Consider the following 19,836-nt stretch of genomic DNA (forward strand, 5'->3'; position numbering starts at 1 on the left):
AGCTGGAAATATAACATATTTCATCATTCTAGTTGACTGATATACCTCTTTTTCAATAATAAGCAACTATAGTCTGAAAGGAGAGAGTGACATGAATTCAAGTTGACTTTTGTGAACATAATGGTTGAGATATGTGTTGAGAACTTTCCCAAAATTGCTCTTAGCAATTTAGCAGCCACTATGACCTCCTCTCGAAGGGGTATATGGACTTGTCAATCATTTAAATTATATAACTTGAATTTTGCATTTATAAAACTGATTAAATCGTTTATTTATATACTTATTTTATTTTAATTTATACTTTCTTGACTCATTCTCTGTCTGATCATCAGATGTTTAGGATTCAATTAGAAATTGAATGAATCCCTTGAAATCTGGGAACACTCAACTCCATAAGAGCAATGCTGCAGTGTAGAGGTAGACGCACACAGATCGTCATCGGACGGACGGCACGCATCGGATTATTAGATTTGATGCATTGTTTTCAATTGGAGTGCGCATACCAATCCGCATCCGTATAGGTGTGTGCACTCCAATTGACAACAATGCATCAAATCTAATCATCCGATGCGTGCCGTCCGTCCGATGACGATCTGTGTGCGCCTACCTTAAAGATGCAATTTAATTCTAAATTTGGGACAGAAATAGTACAAGGAGTATCCTTAGTTTTTCTTTCCCAGTCAGTGCTACTTTGTAGAAATTATAAAGAATAAATAAATAAAAATAAACAAAATTCGATTCCAGACGCGTGGCCAGCCACTGAGGCTAGAGCGCATAACCTATTAATTCATAATTATGTATAGTTGACCTATTAAGCTACATACCACTCATAGATCAGAGAAATCACTCATCTTCAAATGCTTATAAGTCAAGAATAGGAGTGAATTTCAATAACTCATTGGATTATTATGTTGTATGAACGTTTTGGCGGCAGATGAATTTAGAAGTCTTGTCTACTATATTGCTTCTACGATCCATGCCTAATCAATCATCGATCCCAAGGTATTTATTGGTATGTGCTCTAGCACTACCTCCCTAAACAAAGCCATAGTGCATTCTGGTGACGTCAGCACAGGTAGGGCTCCTACACAAATAAAAACACTAGCTGATGTAGATCAGCTGAAATCAACAAATGTTTATTGGTGTAGGAGCAATACCTACTATTACTATTAAGTAATAGTAGGCAATACCTACTATTACTATTAAGTAATAGTAGGTAATGGTAGGAGCCCTACCTGTGCTGACGTCACCAGAATGCACTATGACTTTGTTTACGGAGGTAGATGCTCTAGCCGCCGCGGCAGCTCTTACCACGCGCCTCGATACGCCGCTAAGGAATTCACCTTCAGATTTGCACAGAATATAGATAAAATTTGATAAAGGTTTGAGATAAAAACACTAAAAATATCAAACATATCTGAAAAACGTGTAATTTTACAACTTCAACATTACGGAGAGACGCATTTAAATTAAGATGATGATGATGAATGAAAGACAATGATGGAGACTACATCTAGGATGAAAGGCTGAGATGAGATGTCAGGAACACAATGAGATGATGAAGAACGAATGTACAGTTTTTCATTTCACTTTCACGTTCATTCTTTACTGCCTTTGTCTTTTTTGGGCTTGTTCATCTTCTCGTACTTGTTCTTGCTGGTCCACCACAACAGGAATGGAATGCCGAGTGAAGGCAGCGCCATCAAGGCGAATGCACCCCAGTCAATCTGCAACAATATGTTTTTTAAACATAAAATATAATCAGAAATTACAATGACAATGGTTAAGTTCAAAGCCACTAATCGGTGAGTGAACGTGGCTCTGAACGAAGCACTGTTTGGTCGTTGAACGATGCATAGACTCACATGCAGCGCTAGTATACTTGGAATTGAAATCGGCCATTGAGGGGACAACCTGGAAGATTATTACATACTAAAGATCTTGAAGATTTTTGTAATCTATAATATTACAAAAAAAATATATAATATCTCGCGCTAAAATACTTCAATGGTAGCCTTTAATTTTAAGTAAGAGCTTGGGAAGGCATAGGCATTGTGGGTTTATACCTCTTCAAGGTCTTTGGTCTAACTGATAAAAAAGAAAAAGAATATATCCGGTTCGTTTACTGACTAGCAGCTCATCGTACTTTTCTACCGATGGAAAAGAACGTAAACAGAGTAGCTGAACGTAAATATACATGGCTGAATACGAGGTTGTTTACAATATTATTATTATTTATTTAGGAGCAGAGAAATGCATGATTACATAAATTCAATAACATTTAAAATATCTTACAAAGCATTCAAAACATTGGTTTTCCATTTTAATTCATTATACAATGAGATAGGTTAGCTTCTATTTTTGTTTACAAAAATATAAGCAGCAGGGGAAACATCTGTCTCATTAGCAAGCGTTCAGCCACAGAATACATACAGAATGGAAGGTATCAATCTAACCAAGACTTAAGTGCACCAAGACCACGACACGTGACTGCATCATCTTGTTAGAAATTAAAATTACTGCTATATTACAATGCTAAATTTTCTTTCAAGATGGCGGATTTTGGCGTCAGGATACTAGCCGAGTTTCCATTCTGTGGTTCATTCTGTGATCAGGTTTTTTACTGAACGTAAAAAAACACGATGGAATTGATCAGTGAGTTTGAACGCAACCAATCAAGATTGTCAGAACAAATAGAGTACAGTCCAGGTCCTGCACCTTTGCCTATCGGCGGAAGGCCACTACACTACAATACTACCCGTTCAAAAACATGGGAACATTTTTGAAAATGTATATTTTCATAAGCAGCAGATGCTATTTTGTATCTTCTCAAAAGCAACGTGTTGCATCCGAAAAGATACATACACAAGGAGCTTTTTGGAGTTACGTCCTTTTAGCACAACACAGCCTATCAGCTGACATTCGTTCAACATGCTCTTTCCATTGTTGGTGATACGTTGCAACTCGATTATTCACGAAGAATCTTTGTATGTAGGGAGCTTCCTCCATCTAGGGATACAGGGGCCCTGAAGCCTGATGTTTTTGCAAAGCCGTGAATATTACCCCGCGAACCATACCTTGCCTATATGCCGTTTCAAAGACACGTAGGCAAAGCTGAGGAACGCGTAATGTACAAGTGTAAGAAAATGAAAAAACTGCGACTTTCTATTAAAACCAATGACATTTATCATTTTGGTGGAAAATTTGCCGTGGTGAAAGTTCTATAAATTGATACAACAAGAATAGGCTATGAAATGGAAAACAGTACAGTACAGTTACTGTACAATACAGTACAGTACAGTAACTGGAAAGTTAAGTTAATATTTATGAGAAATAGCAGCATTTAGTGCCTTGCAAAAGTCGAGCTGGTACTATCAAGCCCTGACTGGAAGCTACTTTTCAATTTTTCTTTTGAGAACATTCTGTTTATGTTGGGAATCTGTTACAATTATGAAAAAAAATTGTGGCACCGGTCGAGACAGTTCTATTACCACGTGAAATATGCTGGTGAGAAATGAACTAATTTTCATTAAATAAGATTTTAACTGCAGAGTATCAAAATGTATAAGTATCAAAAAATAAATCTATTCACATTAAACGAAATACTTTGATATTCATTCTTTTGGTTGTCATTGGAGAAAAATGCGCTCATTTTCATTAAATACGATTTCAACTGCAGAGTATCAAAATGTATTTAAGTCTATTCACATTCAACGAAAGACTGTGATATTTATTTATTTATTTATTAGAACAGTCACAAACACGATATTTGGAAAGAGAAACAGGCAATTGCCCAAAACTTCTTCAATTCCTTGATTTTGGCACATAAATAGTCCAAAGTGAGGTTAAGTTTAAAATTTCTGTTTTCACCAAAGATTAACACTCAGAGAATACGTATTCGAGATATGACTGATGAATTTTGAATTTCGAAGGGTTGATAAGAGCCGGAAATAACACTAAACAATCCGAAAGTTTCAATAATATTGAAATAAACTTGAAAATTTTGAGCAGAAAAATTAAAACTACTATTACTGCAACTATCAGCTAATATTCATTCTAAGCAATCATTATTCAATAGATTATTCCATTAAATGGTAGTAGCTATGGAGATAGCTTTCAAAAAACTATAGGCCTATTAAAATTCAGCCAAGGAATATGAATTTACAAGATTATTAAACCAGACGTAACAAAACGTCAACTTACCAAATGTGGAGAGAACTTCTTGTCAAAATCAATGTAAGCAATGATAAGTCCCTCGCCAGGCTCACTGGTGACTGCTACTTGCACCTGCAAGAAAAATACATATATTTTAAATAAATACTTCATGATAATGACAAAAATAGCAATTTCACTTTCTATGAAAAAATTCATCCGTACGAATAAAAATGTATCAAATGAACAGTATCTAACTAGTGTCATAGTATGATGAAGGTGACAAATTGTGATGGCAAGTTATTGCATTATTTTTAAATTACTGTTGCATAATAATTTACAAGACGAGTTCCAGACCGGTAGAAAATGTACCTGGACCTTTATCAATATTGGAAGGACAAGAATACAGCTGCATTATAATTTATTGATTGATTGTCTCTATGAAGGCTAGGGCCACACGAGCGCACAAAGTGCGTCTGTTGCAACTCACTTTTTGCGGCCGTCGCCAATGACACCACACGAGCGTTGAGTGTGGTGCGTCAAAGTCAGTTGGGTTTACATAATTGAACCAGACGAAGCAATAACTTTTGCATGTCTCGACGTGCGTTGTAGCATTTCTGCGCAGTTCAAAAATCACCGTCCGTTACGACTTCCGTTTTCTTGGTATGCACGCACGTACCTCGTGTGTTGTCACCAATTCACTTCTATGTATTTCTACAACGGACGTCAAAAAGTAAGTTGCAAAAATAAGTGAGTTTAGGAGATCGAATAAATTTTTTTCACTTACATGCCTGTTGTTTACAAACTTATGCTTCTAAATGAAATTGTACTTTTGTAATTTATACAGAGCTATTTCTAGTCTCTACAACATGAGAATGAAGAAGATATCAAGGTCCTGTTTCAAGGGAATTTATATTAATAAATATTTCCTAGAAACAGAGTACGAACTACAGTTCTAACTAACAATCGAATCATGAAAAGTTTCAACTATCAATACAGTATTATCAGTGAATTCAATTATTGAGTCGCCTTCTTCTTGGCTAAGCCTTATCCATGGGGTCAGCATTTCCCTTCTTCAGCCGTCTCCTCCACAAAATCCTGTCCATCTCCTCCCCGCGTCACCAACCCCTCTCCCGCGAATCAGCCTCCACTCTTTCTCTTCACCTAATCCTTGGCCTTTTCCGCCCTCTTGTCCCACCCAGATTCAAATCACGCACCCTCCGTCCCACATAATCCTCCTCACGTCTCTGCACAAATGTGCAAACCACCTCATCCTGGCCTCCTGCATCTCCCTACCCAATGGTCCGACCCTAACTGTATCTCTAATCACCTCAATAAGAAACCTATCCCTTCTCGTGACCCACACAACCTTCTTAGCATTCTCATCTAAACCATTTCCATTTTCTTCTCTTGCCACTTTGAAACAGGCCAGGTTGCCGCGACATTCAACTAACTTAGCTGGTCTCTGAAACTCCAGGCACAAATGTGGGTCAAGGCTGGCCGGGCGCCCTAGAGGCAGCTTGGCCACCCCTTCCTCAGCGGTAGGACCTTCAAAGAAGGCCAGTAGTGGAACTCACGTAGGTCACGAGGACTAATCAGTCTAAAGAGACTGACAAGCATATCACACTAAATTGCAACAAGCAACCGGGTGATGAATGGGATGTTAGTATAGGGAAAGACTCCTGGTTCTTGTAAAGGACACAGGTATTGGTTTGCCTAACTAATATACTACTTGGGAACACAATAAGCTTCGGTTGACGTGTGGGGTTCTTTGAACCTTTGGATCCTTGAATCCGTCCCTTCAAAACAATAAACAATAGCTGGTCTCACCAGCTTACACCAAGTCATCATAAGCTACGTACACATATAAGCGCATCCAACCCGCACCGAGCACGCTCCGCCCTCGTACCGCCCTCGTTCCTCCATCGAACCACAGTCGCGCCGCCCACGCACCCATCATGAACGTTACGGAAGATGTTAGATCTTCTCGCGTTCCCCGGTCGAACCACTGTTGCTCCCCAGTCGATCATCAATCGCTCTGCTGGAGTGACGTTCGGTCTTGGAGCAGAGCGAAAGTCTGTACGCACCTTTACAGTTCACTCTCTTATCGCAGAGCACACCACTCATCCTTCTCCAGTTGGACCATTCGCACTTCAGTCTATGCTGTATTTCTGCATCCAGCCCACCGTCCCTCTGCAAACTTGAACCCAGATACTTGAAGCTCACAGATGATTTGAGCTGGCTTCCATCTATAGTGAGGTCCACGTTATAATGGCAGTGTACGATTGACAATACTGTTGCTGTCCTTTTCTACCATACAACAAAACAGATAGCGCTATCTCTCTCTCACTTTGCAATGTTGTCAGTTACAACCTATGAGTTATTAGTTCTCTCCTCGTAAAACAGCAAATTTTTGTGGTGTAATGTACTACATAAGAATACATTTTATTCAACTTTTATTTGAATTTAGTTTACACAGCTCACATAATTCTTTTCAGAATTAAATTCTCTACGATTTTTATTGCGAAAAATTATTTGTTTACTGGTCATTAAAGAAAGTTATTGGGCAACAAACGTAGAAGTCTGTGTTTTTCTACTTAGATTTTTTGCATATTTCAACTTTTTTCTCAAAAACTACTCACACTACAGCTTCCAGACTAGTTTTATTCAATTTTTTAAATATTTTTCCATATGAATCCAGCATAAGTTTTTCAAAAACTAGTCCCCAAACAATTCAGCATCGGTGTATTTTACCAGAGGAACTGAATTCTGGGCGAAATCTTTCAACTGTATAGCTCGCTAATGAAGCGTTTATGGATATATGTTTATATGAACTTTTTTTCTTATTTTTACCTCTACTATCACGTATTAAAATATTTTACCATAATTATGAATTTTTTGATAGTGACTGTACAAAAGTAAACAATTCTCAGCCGCCATTTTTTTCTTCATTCTATCAAAATACTTGAGTACACAAGTCGTATAACTGATTAAAAATGTATTCTTGGAACAATTAAAATAATTTTTAGACATTACCGTATGATAAACACAAATAAAATACCTGAAATGACATTTTAAAAGTTGATAACTAACCATCCTGGACTTCATCCATGCTTCAGTTAGCCTTTACGTAAAGGTTAGACCTACTCGTAACGGTATAAAATAATATTGAAAGGTTATTTTAGAATTATTTCCGTTGAAATTACTTATTTTCAAAAATATCTATATTTTTCTATTATTTTTAAAAGAAATTGGAATAGAATAACTACCAAATAACTTAATTTCCGTTGTTTTGAAATTCAGATTGTTGTATCACAGCTTTTTAAATTAAATTTCAGGTTTGTATAAAAATCTGATCTCAGTTATGAAAGCAAATTTTTTAATCAAATTATGGAGAAAAATTATTGATTAATTTGACATCAAATTGATTATTTTATCAAGGGAATGATAATTATTAGATCAAATTCAATGGGATGAATTGAGTAACAGCTGTGTACACTCAGTGGCAAAATGGAGAGACTTGGCAACGTTTTTCTCCTATCTTTTTTCACTGCCATTATAAAGTGGACCTCACTGTAGTTCCACGGTCAGTTCCTCATCGTTCCCCAATAAACTCTTGTCTTTGTCCGGCTTTTCTCATGCCTCTTTCCTCAAGCGTTTTTCGCCAGCTTTCCAATCTCTCTTCCAACCGGTTTCTAGTCGCTTCGCAGAGCACAATTTCATCCGCAAACAGCATGCACCATGGCACTGGCTCTTAGCCTCAGATGATCCTATGACATCGATAATCAAGTCAAACAAGTATGGACTGAGTGCTGAGCCTTGGTGAAGACCGACTTGTACTTGGAAATTATCAGTTCTTCCCACTCGGGTTCTTAATTGAATTCAACCATTGAGTACTTAAATAAAAGTGGATTTTTTTCGAAGATAATAGGATAATCTTGAGAGATTCTGTGACTCTAAAATTGAAGCGGAGACTAAAACACAATTTGGAAATCAACCGTTTGTTTACCTGTTTAGCATCCTCAATAGGTTTGTAGTTGACCTATAGCAGCGTTGGTGGGAATGCGAGCGGCCGCAGTAACATCTTCCACCCAGCAATGTTCGGCGTAGTTCCGCCTAGCGGACAGACGAATGATCAATCCAGTCGGTTATTTGATCCCTCCAGCCAGGCTCAGCCAAGCAGCCGAGACAATAGAACAATGGAGTGACGGTCTTATTCGCGTTCATCAGCAGTTTTCTTTCTCACGATTATTTTGATTTTTGTGTGTCAATAATAACTCCAGTCACCAGTAAACAGTCACCCAGAAACGTGGTGTACTACCATATTAATGACTTTTCATGATGATTTTTAATTATTTAAAAACATTGTTGACATTCTGAGCCTTCAGACTAAACTTGGGGTCGCTGAGAACGAATCTGCAATCAGAATTTCTCTATCACGAAAAATAACGAAAAAAATCCAGCTGTTGATCTTCCGTCAACCGTTAACAGTCATCCTGCAATGCGGCCGAAACTCTTCCAAGCCAGACACCCATCTCGAACGACAACAACGCCAAGCTGTGAGAAACCATCCTGCACTGCCGCGCTAGGTTAAGGGCCAGGCGTTTTTCAGACTAGTCGGCAGGGCAGGAAATTCTCCGATTGACTGATTTTATAAACAGATTTTTAAATGCCAATCCATTAGCCAATTGGAGAGCTTTCTTCGCTGCCGAATCGGCTGAAAAAAAAACACTCGTGTGGCCTGTCCTTAAGGAACGGCTACTATGCCACCGCTCGCCTTCACTTTCCTTCGCTCTGCATTTTTTGGAGATAAGACGAGCAACTTCCTTCTACTGATCTTCATGGGGCGCTCGTCTTCTGCCTTCTGGTCACATTGCAGTGTTACTACAACCATAGCCACCTCTAATACAAGACCCCGGCCTATGATATTGCAACGTCGCAGTGTAGGCCTAAAATGTAATACATGATTGGTGAAAAAGATTCTAAAAAATACCAGCTGATCTTTTCCACCAATCATGTATTAGATTCTAGGTCTACACTGTGACGTTGCAATATCGTAGGCCGGGGACTTGTATTAGAGGTGGCTATGCTACAACTCAAGCCGTTCCTGTTGACTATTTGGCGAGCGACTTGGAAAAAGTGTGGACTAAGCGTGAGACTGAGCAGGCCATACTACAGTGTTGGTGAATATATGAGTGATGATTTGTCGGAAATGCGGTCTTGCTAAACATGCCTTATGAATGAATGAAGTTTTATTCTCAATAAGCTTAATAATACAAGAAAATGTAAAATACATGCATATCAAAAACAAATAAACAAGTTTATAATATACAGAACTGCATTGTAACGAATCACAAACCAAATTTAATATAACTTATTGAGAAACATACGATCCAGCATATAAGATGCAACTTACGGACCGCTGGAGAAGATGCAACTTACGGTCCGCTGGAGGAGATGCAACTTACGGACCGCTTATGTATGTTTGTTTTTGTGTATATGTTTTTGACGCCATCAATCCCATATTTTGGGTAAAGGACACAGATGTAGGTATAAAGGTACTGTGAGACATTTGTTGTTGAATGCACAAGTGTAACTTCAATTTAGAACTAACAAACTCCAACTAGATAAGGTATACCGTATTAAAATTTTAGATGGAATCAAAAATGTTTTTTAATATTTGATTCATATATAATGTGGCACAGCAACTAGCAGCTATTGACTGTCAAAATTTTACATACATTAATCATAAAACAGACAATATAATACACCATTAAACCCGCTGAAGATTAAATAATAATCTCTTAAATATCACATTGAAAATGAAATTGTAAAAAAACATACCTGAACAGCAATATCCATATTTTCAACTAAGTATTTGTTCAAAATTTGTTTTGAAACTAGAAGGCGTGCTCCAGATGATGCAGCAACTGTTTCTTCACCAGATAATACTGATGAGACAACTCCCAAAAGGAGTAGAAAGACCAACTTTGTTCTCATTCTGAAAGAAGAAGAAAATAATAAATTAACAGCTGTCAAAAATCTAGCAAAAATCATTACGGTCTTAATGTCTTGACACCAATTAGTTAGCAAACAGCAGTAAGAGTACAAAAAGTAAATAGCCTAGGCATGTTTGTTTGATTAATAGCTCAAGTAAAATTAATTTCAAAGCTGATCCAGAGTTATCTTGTTGAGTATAAAAAAAGATAGACGAGGTGGACGGCTATAATTAGACTCCCAGAAAAATTCTCTAGTGATGTATTTGGTCATCTAATTGTATATCATAGGTTAGGAATATGGTTTTCCCAAAAAAATGTTTTAAAAGATACAAATCAAAAGTTTATGAAATGTTGCTACTCTGGAAAGGATACAAAATTAGAGGAAAACAACGTGATCGTATTATATACCTCATAAAGATAAGAATATTATGCTTCAAGTGATGTAGGTTGAGTAACGGCTTCCTTGTAAACAGTTGTAGAAACCAAAAGTAAAACTGCAGTTTCTAAACCCCAAAAATAAACGCTAATATACAAGAAAATGAATAGAAACGAATAATACATTTTTAGATTTACCTGCAACTTTAGATGTCTTCTTCTCCTGAACTAAAATTTTGCCAGCACAAAATAGACGTGACCAAATTAACCCTGCTGCTGTTGAAAGAATTCACTCCAGCAGAAGCGTAGCGAAGCAGACTGCCGTGTTGGTTGCTTTTTTGATCATGTGTACTGTTTTGGATTGGGATTGCCAACGTGGTATTGTACCAGCCACGTAATATTATATTCTCCTATATAAAACCAAAATGAATCTAATCTTGAGCCTGAAAAAATATTTAATCACAAACTTTCGCAAATATAAAAGTTTATTCCTCAAATTTTATTCTGTAATTTCTTTATACAGTGCCGTCTGCATTATGAACAGCTGATTTTGACATCTTGACAAAATTTATGGTTATGTTTACTTTCCTGCTGTGAGCTGTATTTTGATTTGATGGATGTCTTGAATTTTGAAATGGTAAAAAGTAATTACATTTTACCATACTTCTGACAAGTTGATAAAAAACTTCATGTGTTTTATCAGGTTATGATTTGAGTTTCATTGGTGAGTATATATTTCATGGAAAAATATTTCATGCCTTCATGTCATGTAACATAACTTACATGCTTGTTTTTATTTATTTAATTCAATACAAACCTTAAGCTGGTTAGATCTTGTCAATAATAATAAAAGTAAAACATTTTAACGCAAATTTCACGAAGATAGAACTATAAGATGTGAGGATAAAATAACTCGCCATCAACAATGGTGGAGGAGCTTGACCTCTTGTCCGCCAAAGGGAGGTGGATCAAGCCTCAGTGTACACAGAAGATTCTGAGTCTTTCCCTCATTCAGGCACAACTTGTTTGATGAAAGCCACTCGTCAGCCTTGTCATGGATGGGCTGCATATGGCCGTCTGGGGAGCTTCATCAATGCAATTAAGGTGGTATCATACACAAATAAGAGAGCCTTTCATCTGAAAGACGTCGGAAAAGCAGTAGACCCAATATGAAACCCTGTGGGACACCATACATGACATCCTGCTCCTGAGATTCTGCTCTCTGATCAGTGACAACCTGCTTTCTTCTGGCAAGATAATCCCTCAACGTCCTAATAGCTACTCCAGATATACCATATCTCTCCAGTTTTCCCAGCAGTATGTCATGCAAGACACAATCAAATGCCTTTGTCAGGTCACACTGGGTCTTAAGGCCGCCTACTCTTAGAAGTCCTCAACAGTCTCTCAACCAAACAATGCAGAGCGCCAGATGTTGATCTTCCACGGCGAATTCCAAACTGTTCAGCCTGGAAGACAAACTTACTCTCAAAATAGAGAGACATTTGCATATACATGACTGACTCTATTATCTTAGCAAATATCGGGATGATTGATTTGACAGCACGTCTGGATTACCCTTTTTGAAGATGGGTAAAATCCTCGTTCTTTTCAATTGAACAGAAAATACTCCACAATTCAGACAGTCCAGATCATCCAGATGAAATGAAATATTCTTTATTAGGCGGAGTTAGGACTTTCAAGTTCTCTCTACCACTCAACCTCCAGATCAATCTGCACAGGGGAGGGGGCTGCTAACACCTCAATAACAGCTTTGGTGACAACAGTTGAAATGCCATATATGTCAATACTTTGTGAGTTTTGTAACTGCTTGCAATATCAATTACATCCATTGTAATTATTCTTTCCCACTTTGAGAATGATAATAAATTATTTAAGAGTAGCCCTAAATAAAGACAATCTATGATAATGTAGAGGAACATGATCTATTACACTATATATTCTGGAAATGCCTTCACTAGAGCTATATTAGAAAGGAACATTAAAATAAAATTGATAATTTTAAAGAGAATAAACAGTTAATATTACATCAATAAACCTGTATCAATTACCGTCTATAGAAGGCTTTGAATAAAAAAATGTCATAATCATCTTGCATTTCTTAGCGGTAAAGGGTTTTTATTCTTTGAACTATTGATGATGCCCCAAGCAGCCTTACAGGGGTTTGATGCACTCTTTATCAACCTCTCATTGCTAGCCTTCATGGTCCTGCTAAATTTCTGGTGATATATCCTCTTGAGTAGGATGGAAAGCAGAGTAGAAATTTTACCTTGCCTCAGCACCTGAACTATTCTTATGTAGATTATATGAGTCATAAGTATGAACATACTTATGTAGAGTATGGAGATTATATAATAATAGAAGTGTTGACAATTTCAATTTGTGTTTTCATTATGGCTTATGTAGAGCATCTTATCCAACTAATTTATGTACCAGGATTTATCAACTTTCATACTGGAGGCTCTCATCTTCACGACAGGTTGCTTCAATTTTGATGGAAATAAATTATTGAAGAGCTCTAAAAACTTATTAAAAAATTGACAAAAAAAAAATCATCACAGTTAATAACAAGATACCAATCCACTCCCTCTAGTACTCCAGCAAAGAAATACAAATCATAGAGTCTCTTGACATCCAATGACCTTGCTCTTATTCAAAAAGTATGAATCAATTTTCATTCATGAATTTTTGCTCATTATTCATGCTGGAGGTAGCAAATCAATTATTTCTCTCTCTCTTTTCGTTTTACTCATATCTTTCATCAGTTTTCTAAAATACCTCGTCTCTTCATCATTCTCACTTTACTCTTTCAACACAATTTTTCCAACTTTTCCATCCATTTTCAGCTTCCTCTTCATCTTCATTCCTCTCCCACCTATATGTTCTTCTCAATGATTTTCTCTCCTACTCCCGACCATTAGAATATTGAGTATTTACTTACTTACTCCTTGGCGCTACAGCTCATTCAGAGCCTTGACCTCATTCAAAAAGGCTCTCCATTCGTCTCTATCGGCAGCCTTACGTCTCCATCCCCCAACACCCAGCTTCCTAATGTCGTCCTCAACATCCTCCAGCCAACGCTTTCTCGGACGTCCTCTCAGCCTTCTCCCTCCTGGGTTGTTCCTGAAGACCTATTTTACAATTCTTGAGTCACTCATCCTCTCAACGTGTCCCAGCTAACTCAAACGCCTCAGTTTTATCTCGTCAACAATTTGAAATTTCTGGTACAGATCACGCAGCTCTTGATTTGATCGTATTCGCCATTCACATATACAGGGCCAAAAAACTTTCTCAAAACCTTTCGCTCCCAATTATTTAATAGATCATCATCCTTCTTTGTCAAAACCCATGTCTCTGATCAATTGGCTTTATGACTGTTTCATATATATTTGTATTTTCACTTTCCTGTACAGGGTTTTGGATCTCAAATATTGGGTTACAGCATAATAGCATCTGTTTGCGGCAGCTAGTTTGCTTTTGCTAGAATATTGAGTATTTATAGAATATTCTTCTCTCCTTCAACTTCTAACATTATCTCTAGCATCCTCTCTCTTATCCATATTCTATCTTTGTCATGCTCCATTTCTCTCTTCATCACGTTTCCTTTTCCACTCATCTATTATCGGTATTACCGGCGCTAAGAAGTACAAAAAAGAATTCAATTCTAGAATGGATTTGAAATTGATTTGAAGCTCGATTTGAGGAATGGTGGTAAACTGCTTTAGCCTGCTATTAAACATGATATATCACTGCTTATTAAACTACGTATCAAGGAATATTACCGTGCAAATCAATTTATGGGTGATAATTTGAATTTTACTGAATAACTGTCATCTAAATCCATTTAAGAGGAAATTCAAGTTATTCAAGCTACTGAAGTTTGAGATTTTCTGACTAGCCCAATATACACTGTTGATAAAATAACACATTTCATGTTAAAAAATTGTTTGTAATGTTAGGAAAATTTTTTCAGAGTCTGATAACAATTGTTCTGGAGAAAATCTTCTGAAAATGTCAACTACCTCCAAACTTCCAATTGAAACACCTAAGAATATCTCCAAGCTCTATATAGAAAAAATCAAGCGTGAGGTAAGAATTACAATTATCTTATCTTGAGTTGAAAAATCTGAATATTCAGCTCAAATAATCGAAAATGCACCCAGACTTTGGAAATGGATCTATATTGCATTTTGAATTATGCGCTTATTGGAATTGAAATGGTATTCCAATATTTTGGCGTATCCCGATTTTTCTGTTGTAACTTATAATAGCTAGCCTACATTTCAATTATCTATAATAGCCTACATTTCATCACTAGGATAATGTTGTTTTAACGAGTTCCATTCATAAAAATTACCAGTTCCTTACACTCAAATATAACTCCTCACACTTATATTTGAACGTGTAAAATCACGTTTCAGAGTGTGATCACATTGAATGCGTGTATGTGCAAGTGCACGCTTGGTTACGCATGACCAAGCGTGCAGATGAGAAAAAAAATCTGTAAAGAGCAATAGGAACACTCCCACTGAACACGTGCTCTTGCTGGTTGTGTTCAGTGTGAGCAGCTACATGCAAGTTACAACGTGTTTCATGGCTCTTTCCGGATCTTGTTTTTCAGCTCGTGTATGATCTGACGTGCACTTGCGCAGAACCAAATTTCACTAGAACCAATCAGAGAAGGCGTTTTTGAAAAGACGGCTTCTCAGATTGGTTGTCGTGGAATTAATCACGGTTAAAATTTAACCGGCTGTTGTGCATCCGGCACAAGTGTTATAAATCAGACTATGTATTCAAAATATCATTTGATATAGTAGAAGAAGGGGCTGGTAAGAAAGAGAGTTAGAAATTCAAGTATGATAAATGTAGTAAATAAATGAGTAAATGACTCAATTTGTGATAGGAAGACGAGGACCAGTGGATCTCTGGAGAGGAGCTGAACACGGACGGTAGCAGTGATGAGGAGGAGAAAGGTCGCGAAGGGTCGAGGGGCAAGAGGCAAGGTCACCGGGGAGGGGCACGACCCAAGGTGCCGCCCCTTGCGGCCCCCAAGGAGGGTGCCGCCTCCGAGTCAGCCGACGAACCGCCCCTCAATATCTCGTGGAAGCCCAAACGGGGCAGTATCCGTCTACCGCATGTCATCTCTGATACCGAAATCAACCCCAAAGACACTACTTCCCAAGTTCCCAAAGAATGAAAAATGTCCTCAATAATAACCGAATACAAAACTCTCAAATCTATCACCAATCTTAAAAATATTAAATATTGGTGATATCTTGAAGATTTGCATTGTGGCAATTCGGGCAATCTTGAAGAACCTCAAACTTATTTCTGAATGATAACCAATTTATAAAAATCTCAAACTGATTGTTCACTGTTGGTTATCATGGTATAAAATTTGGGCTCTTGTCACTTGGTATAAATCAATGAACAATGATAATCTGCAATTAGAATATTCAGATTAACTACTAGTCCTCAATGATAACCGAATTCAAAATCTTAACTAATTTCTGAATAATAACCAATTTAGAAAAGTCTCAAACTGATTGTCCACTGTTGGTTTTCAAGGTGTGAAATTTGGGCTCTTGTCACTTGGGATAAAGTAATGAAGAATGATAATCTGCAATTAAAATATGCAGGTTAATTCCAATAGAGATCAAACCTGGATCAAAATCCAGTGGTGCCACCAATATTTTGTTTATATTGTAGGATGATGTTTGGCCTAAATATGTACTTACCTCAAAAATTGAACAGAACTTGTCTGAGAATGTATGGCCTAAATGAATTACCATTACCATTTGTAGTGTATTCAACATTAGGGATAGTAATTTTATATGTTTAGAATTTTAATGAGAAATTGCATTTTATCATAGGCTAATGAATGTGAGATAATTATTAAACAAAATTTCAGTTATTATCATCGATTATTTCCCTTCTAGCTGTTCACTCTATTGTCAGTACTGTATTTGCAGTAGCAGAAGGTTGACCGCTTTCAATTTGGAATTCCGTTTACCAATTATTTTGTAATTTTGAACTATGCAGAATGTACTCTAGATAATATAATATTTTATACTTGCTTCACTATCCGCTCAAGAATCTGCAAATAATATTGAAGGACTTTTCCTCTGAAATAATTCGACAAATCCAAAGTTGAATGAGAAACAACTAGTTTTAGAAAACACTTATTGGAAGGTGTTACTTTGCAATAAGCTTGATTCTTAAAGCAATTGGAAATGAAAATATAGTACTTTATTTTATTATACAGTATTCTAATGGATAGAATAATTATTTCATAGTCGATATTATAGGAGATTGATTGTTACGATTTATTGAATATTTACCACAAAAATTAGCATTCGAGGATTATCTCCAATATGCTTGATGTCTTGAAAAAAAAATCCAAAAAGAACAACATTTTGAGTGAGGGTCAGAGTGATCTAGGCAAGCACCTAATTGAAGTAGTAAAGTTATAACTTTTCACTTCTGTCAAGCTTCTAAGGATTTATATAAGCTTCAGTTAGTTTACTTCTTAAAATGTATGTATTCAGAATGTATGTGTTTTTAATCTGTTATTTTATTTTTAAAACTTTTCAAAAAAGGTACTATGATGTTATTTTATAAAGCTTCAGTTAAATAAATAATACTCAACCAATATTGAACTTTGCAGTAAGCCTCAGTTATCTCAACTGTTTCTTGTAGAAAACACCTATGATGAAAAATGGCTCAAAGTTATGCTCATATAATATGTCCGGGACATGCTTGAGTAGGCCTACCTAATTTCTTGATTATTGATGCGTGGATAACATTTTCATGCAATTGATACAGTATTTTTAATGATACTCAATATACCAACATAAATATTCCTATACAAGTAGAGCTTCCAATCTATAATAACAGGGAAAGAGACTCATATCAATATTATTGAAGGTCTTTATAATCACGGTTAAAATTTAACCGGCTGTTGTGCATCCGGCACAAGTGTTATAAATCAGACTATGTATTCAAAATATCATTTGATATAGTAGAAGAAGGGGCTGGTAAGAAAGAGAGTTAGAAATTCAAGTATGATAAATGTAGTAAATAAATGAGTAAATGACTCAATTTGTGATAGGAAGACGAAGACCAGTGGATCTCTGGAGAGGAGCTGAACACGGACGGTAGCAGTGATGAGGAGGAGAAAGGTCGCGAAGGGTCGAGGGGCAAGAGGCAAGGTCACCGGGGAGGGGCACGACCCAAGGTGCCGCCCCTTGCGGCCCCCAAGGAGGGTGCCGCCTCCGAGTCAGCCGACGAACCGCCCCTCAATATCTCGTGGAAGCCCAAACGGGGCAGTATCCGTCTACCGCATGTCATCTCTGATACCGAAATCAACCCCAAAGACACTACTTCCCAAGTTCCCAAAGAATGAAAAATGTCCTCAATAATAACCGAATACAAAACTCTCAAATCTATCACTGAATGATAACCAATCTTAAAAATATTAAATATTGGTGATATCTTGAAGATTTGCATTGTGGCAATTTGGGCAATCTTGAAGAACCTCAAACTTATTTCTGAATGATAACCAATTTATAAAAATCTCAAACTGATTGTTCACTGTTGGTTATCATGGTATGAAATTTGGGCTCTTGTCACTTGGTATAAATCAATGAACAATGATAATCTGCAATTAGAATATTCAGATTAACTACTAGTCCTCAATGATAACCGAATTCAAAATCTTAACTAATTTCTGAATAATAACCAATTTAGAAAAGTCTCAAACTGATTGTCCACTGTTGGTTTTCAAGGTGTGAAATTTGGGCTCTTGTCACTTGGGATAAAGTAATGAAGAATGATAATCTGCAATTAAAATATGCAGGTTAATTCCGATAGAGATCAAACCTGGATCAAAATCCAGTGGTGCCACCAATATTTTGTTTATATTGTAGGATGATGTTTGGCCTAAATATGTACTTACCTCAAAAATTGAACAGAACTTGTCTGAGAATGTATGGCCTAAATGAATTACCATTACCATTTGTAGTGTATTCAACATTAGGGATAGTAATTTTATATGTTTAGAATTTTAATGAGAAATTGCATTTTATCATAGGCTAATGAATGTGAGATAATTATTAAACAAAATTTCAGTTATTATCATCGATTATTTCCCTTCTAGCTGTTCACTCTATTGTCAGTACTGTATTTGCAGTAGCAGAAGGTTGACCGCTTTCAATTTGGAATTCCGTTACCAATTATTTTGTAATTTTGAACTATGCAGAATGTACTCTAGATAATATAATATTTTATACTTGCTTCACTATCCGCTCAAGAATCTGCAAATAATATTGAAGGACTTTTCCTCTGAAATAATTCGACAAATCCAAAGTTGAATGAGAAACAACTAGTTTTAGAAAACACTTATTGGAAGGTGTTACTTTGCAATAAGCTTGATTCTTAAAGCAATTGGAAATGAAAATATAGTACTTTATTTTATTATACAGTATTCTAATGGATAGAATAATTATTTCATAGTCGATATTATAGGAGATTGATTGTTACGATTTATTGAATATTTACCACAAAAATTAGCATTCGAGGATTATCTCCAATATGCTTGATGTCTTGAAAAAAAAATCCAAAAAGAACAACATTTTGAGTGAGGGTCAGAGTGATCTAGGCAAGCACCTAATTGAAGTAGTAAAGTTATAACTTTTCACTTCTGTCAAGCTTCTAAGGATTTATATAAGCTTCAGTTAGTTTACTTCTTAAAATGTATGTATTCAGAATGTATGTGTTTTTAATCTGTTATTTTATTTTTAAAACTTTTCAAAAAAGGTACTATGATGTTATTTTATAAAGCTTCAGTTAAATAAATAATACTCAACCAATATTGAACTTTGCAGTAAGCCTCAGTTATCTCAACTGTTTCTTGTAGAAAACACCTATGATGAAAAATGGCTCAAAGTTATGCTCATATAATATGTCCGGGACATGCTTGAGTAGGCCTACCTAATTTCTTGATTATTGATGCGTGGATAACATTTTCATGCAATTGATACAGTATTTTTAATGATACTCAATATACCAACATAAATATTCCTATACAAGTAGAGCTTCCAATCTATAATAACAGGGAAAGAGACTCATATCAATATTATTGAAGGTCTTTATAATCATGCTCAATTGGAGTGCCAGCCAATGTCTGAATCAATCTCCCCTACCTCAAAATTGAATCTTTTCTATAAAACAAAAATGTTCTAATTTGAATATAGTTTGATAATTCAGATGAAATAGAACTTGTGTCCAGATT

The 19,836-nt window shown here is 36.3% G+C and overlaps 2 protein-coding genes and 1 long non-coding RNA gene across 4 annotated transcripts; 1 reads left to right on the top strand and 2 right to left on the bottom strand.

The window, feature by feature from the left end:
* Positions 1 to 1,405: 1,405 nt before the first annotated feature.
* LOC111058792 (translocon-associated protein subunit beta) lies at positions 1,406 to 9,046 on the bottom strand. Its single transcript, XM_039420010.1, has 4 exons — positions 8,915 to 9,046; positions 8,162 to 8,194; positions 4,204 to 4,287; positions 1,406 to 1,727 (listed from the first exon to the last, which is right to left on the bottom strand). The coding sequence occupies exons 1-4, from the start codon at positions 9,044 to 9,046 to the stop codon at positions 1,599 to 1,601; spliced, it is 378 nt and encodes a 125-aa protein (XP_039275944.1). The 3' UTR covers positions 1,406 to 1,598.
* A 1,006-nt stretch (positions 9,047 to 10,052) lies between these two features.
* On the bottom strand, positions 10,053 to 10,878 carry LOC120349815. The gene is made up of 2 exons (XR_005570433.1): positions 10,725 to 10,878; positions 10,053 to 10,153 (listed from the first exon to the last, which is right to left on the bottom strand). It is a non-coding gene; the product is annotated as an uncharacterized LOC120349815 (long non-coding RNA).
* Positions 10,862 to 19,595, top strand: LOC111058790. Of its 2 annotated transcripts, none has more exons than XM_039420780.1 (3): positions 10,862 to 11,250; positions 14,518 to 14,633; positions 17,656 to 19,595. In XM_039420780.1, the coding sequence occupies exons 2-3, from the start codon at positions 14,556 to 14,558 to the stop codon at positions 17,947 to 17,949; spliced, it is 372 nt and encodes a 123-aa protein (XP_039276714.1). In that variant the 5' UTR covers positions 10,862 to 11,250; positions 14,518 to 14,555; the 3' UTR covers positions 17,950 to 19,595. The 2 variants fall into 2 exon arrangements, with proteins under 2 accessions (XP_039276714.1, XP_022202054.2); XM_022346362.2 differs by lacking the exon at positions 17,656 to 19,595 and adding an exon at positions 15,448 to 17,377 and having other exon boundaries at positions 11,084 to 11,250.
* Positions 19,596 to 19,836: the final 241 nt, after the last annotated feature.

Source organism: Nilaparvata lugens, chromosome 2 (genome assembly GCF_014356525.2).
Source record: "Nilaparvata lugens isolate BPH chromosome 2, ASM1435652v1, whole genome shotgun sequence".
Lineage (NCBI taxonomy): Eukaryota > Metazoa > Arthropoda > Insecta > Hemiptera > Delphacidae > Nilaparvata > Nilaparvata lugens.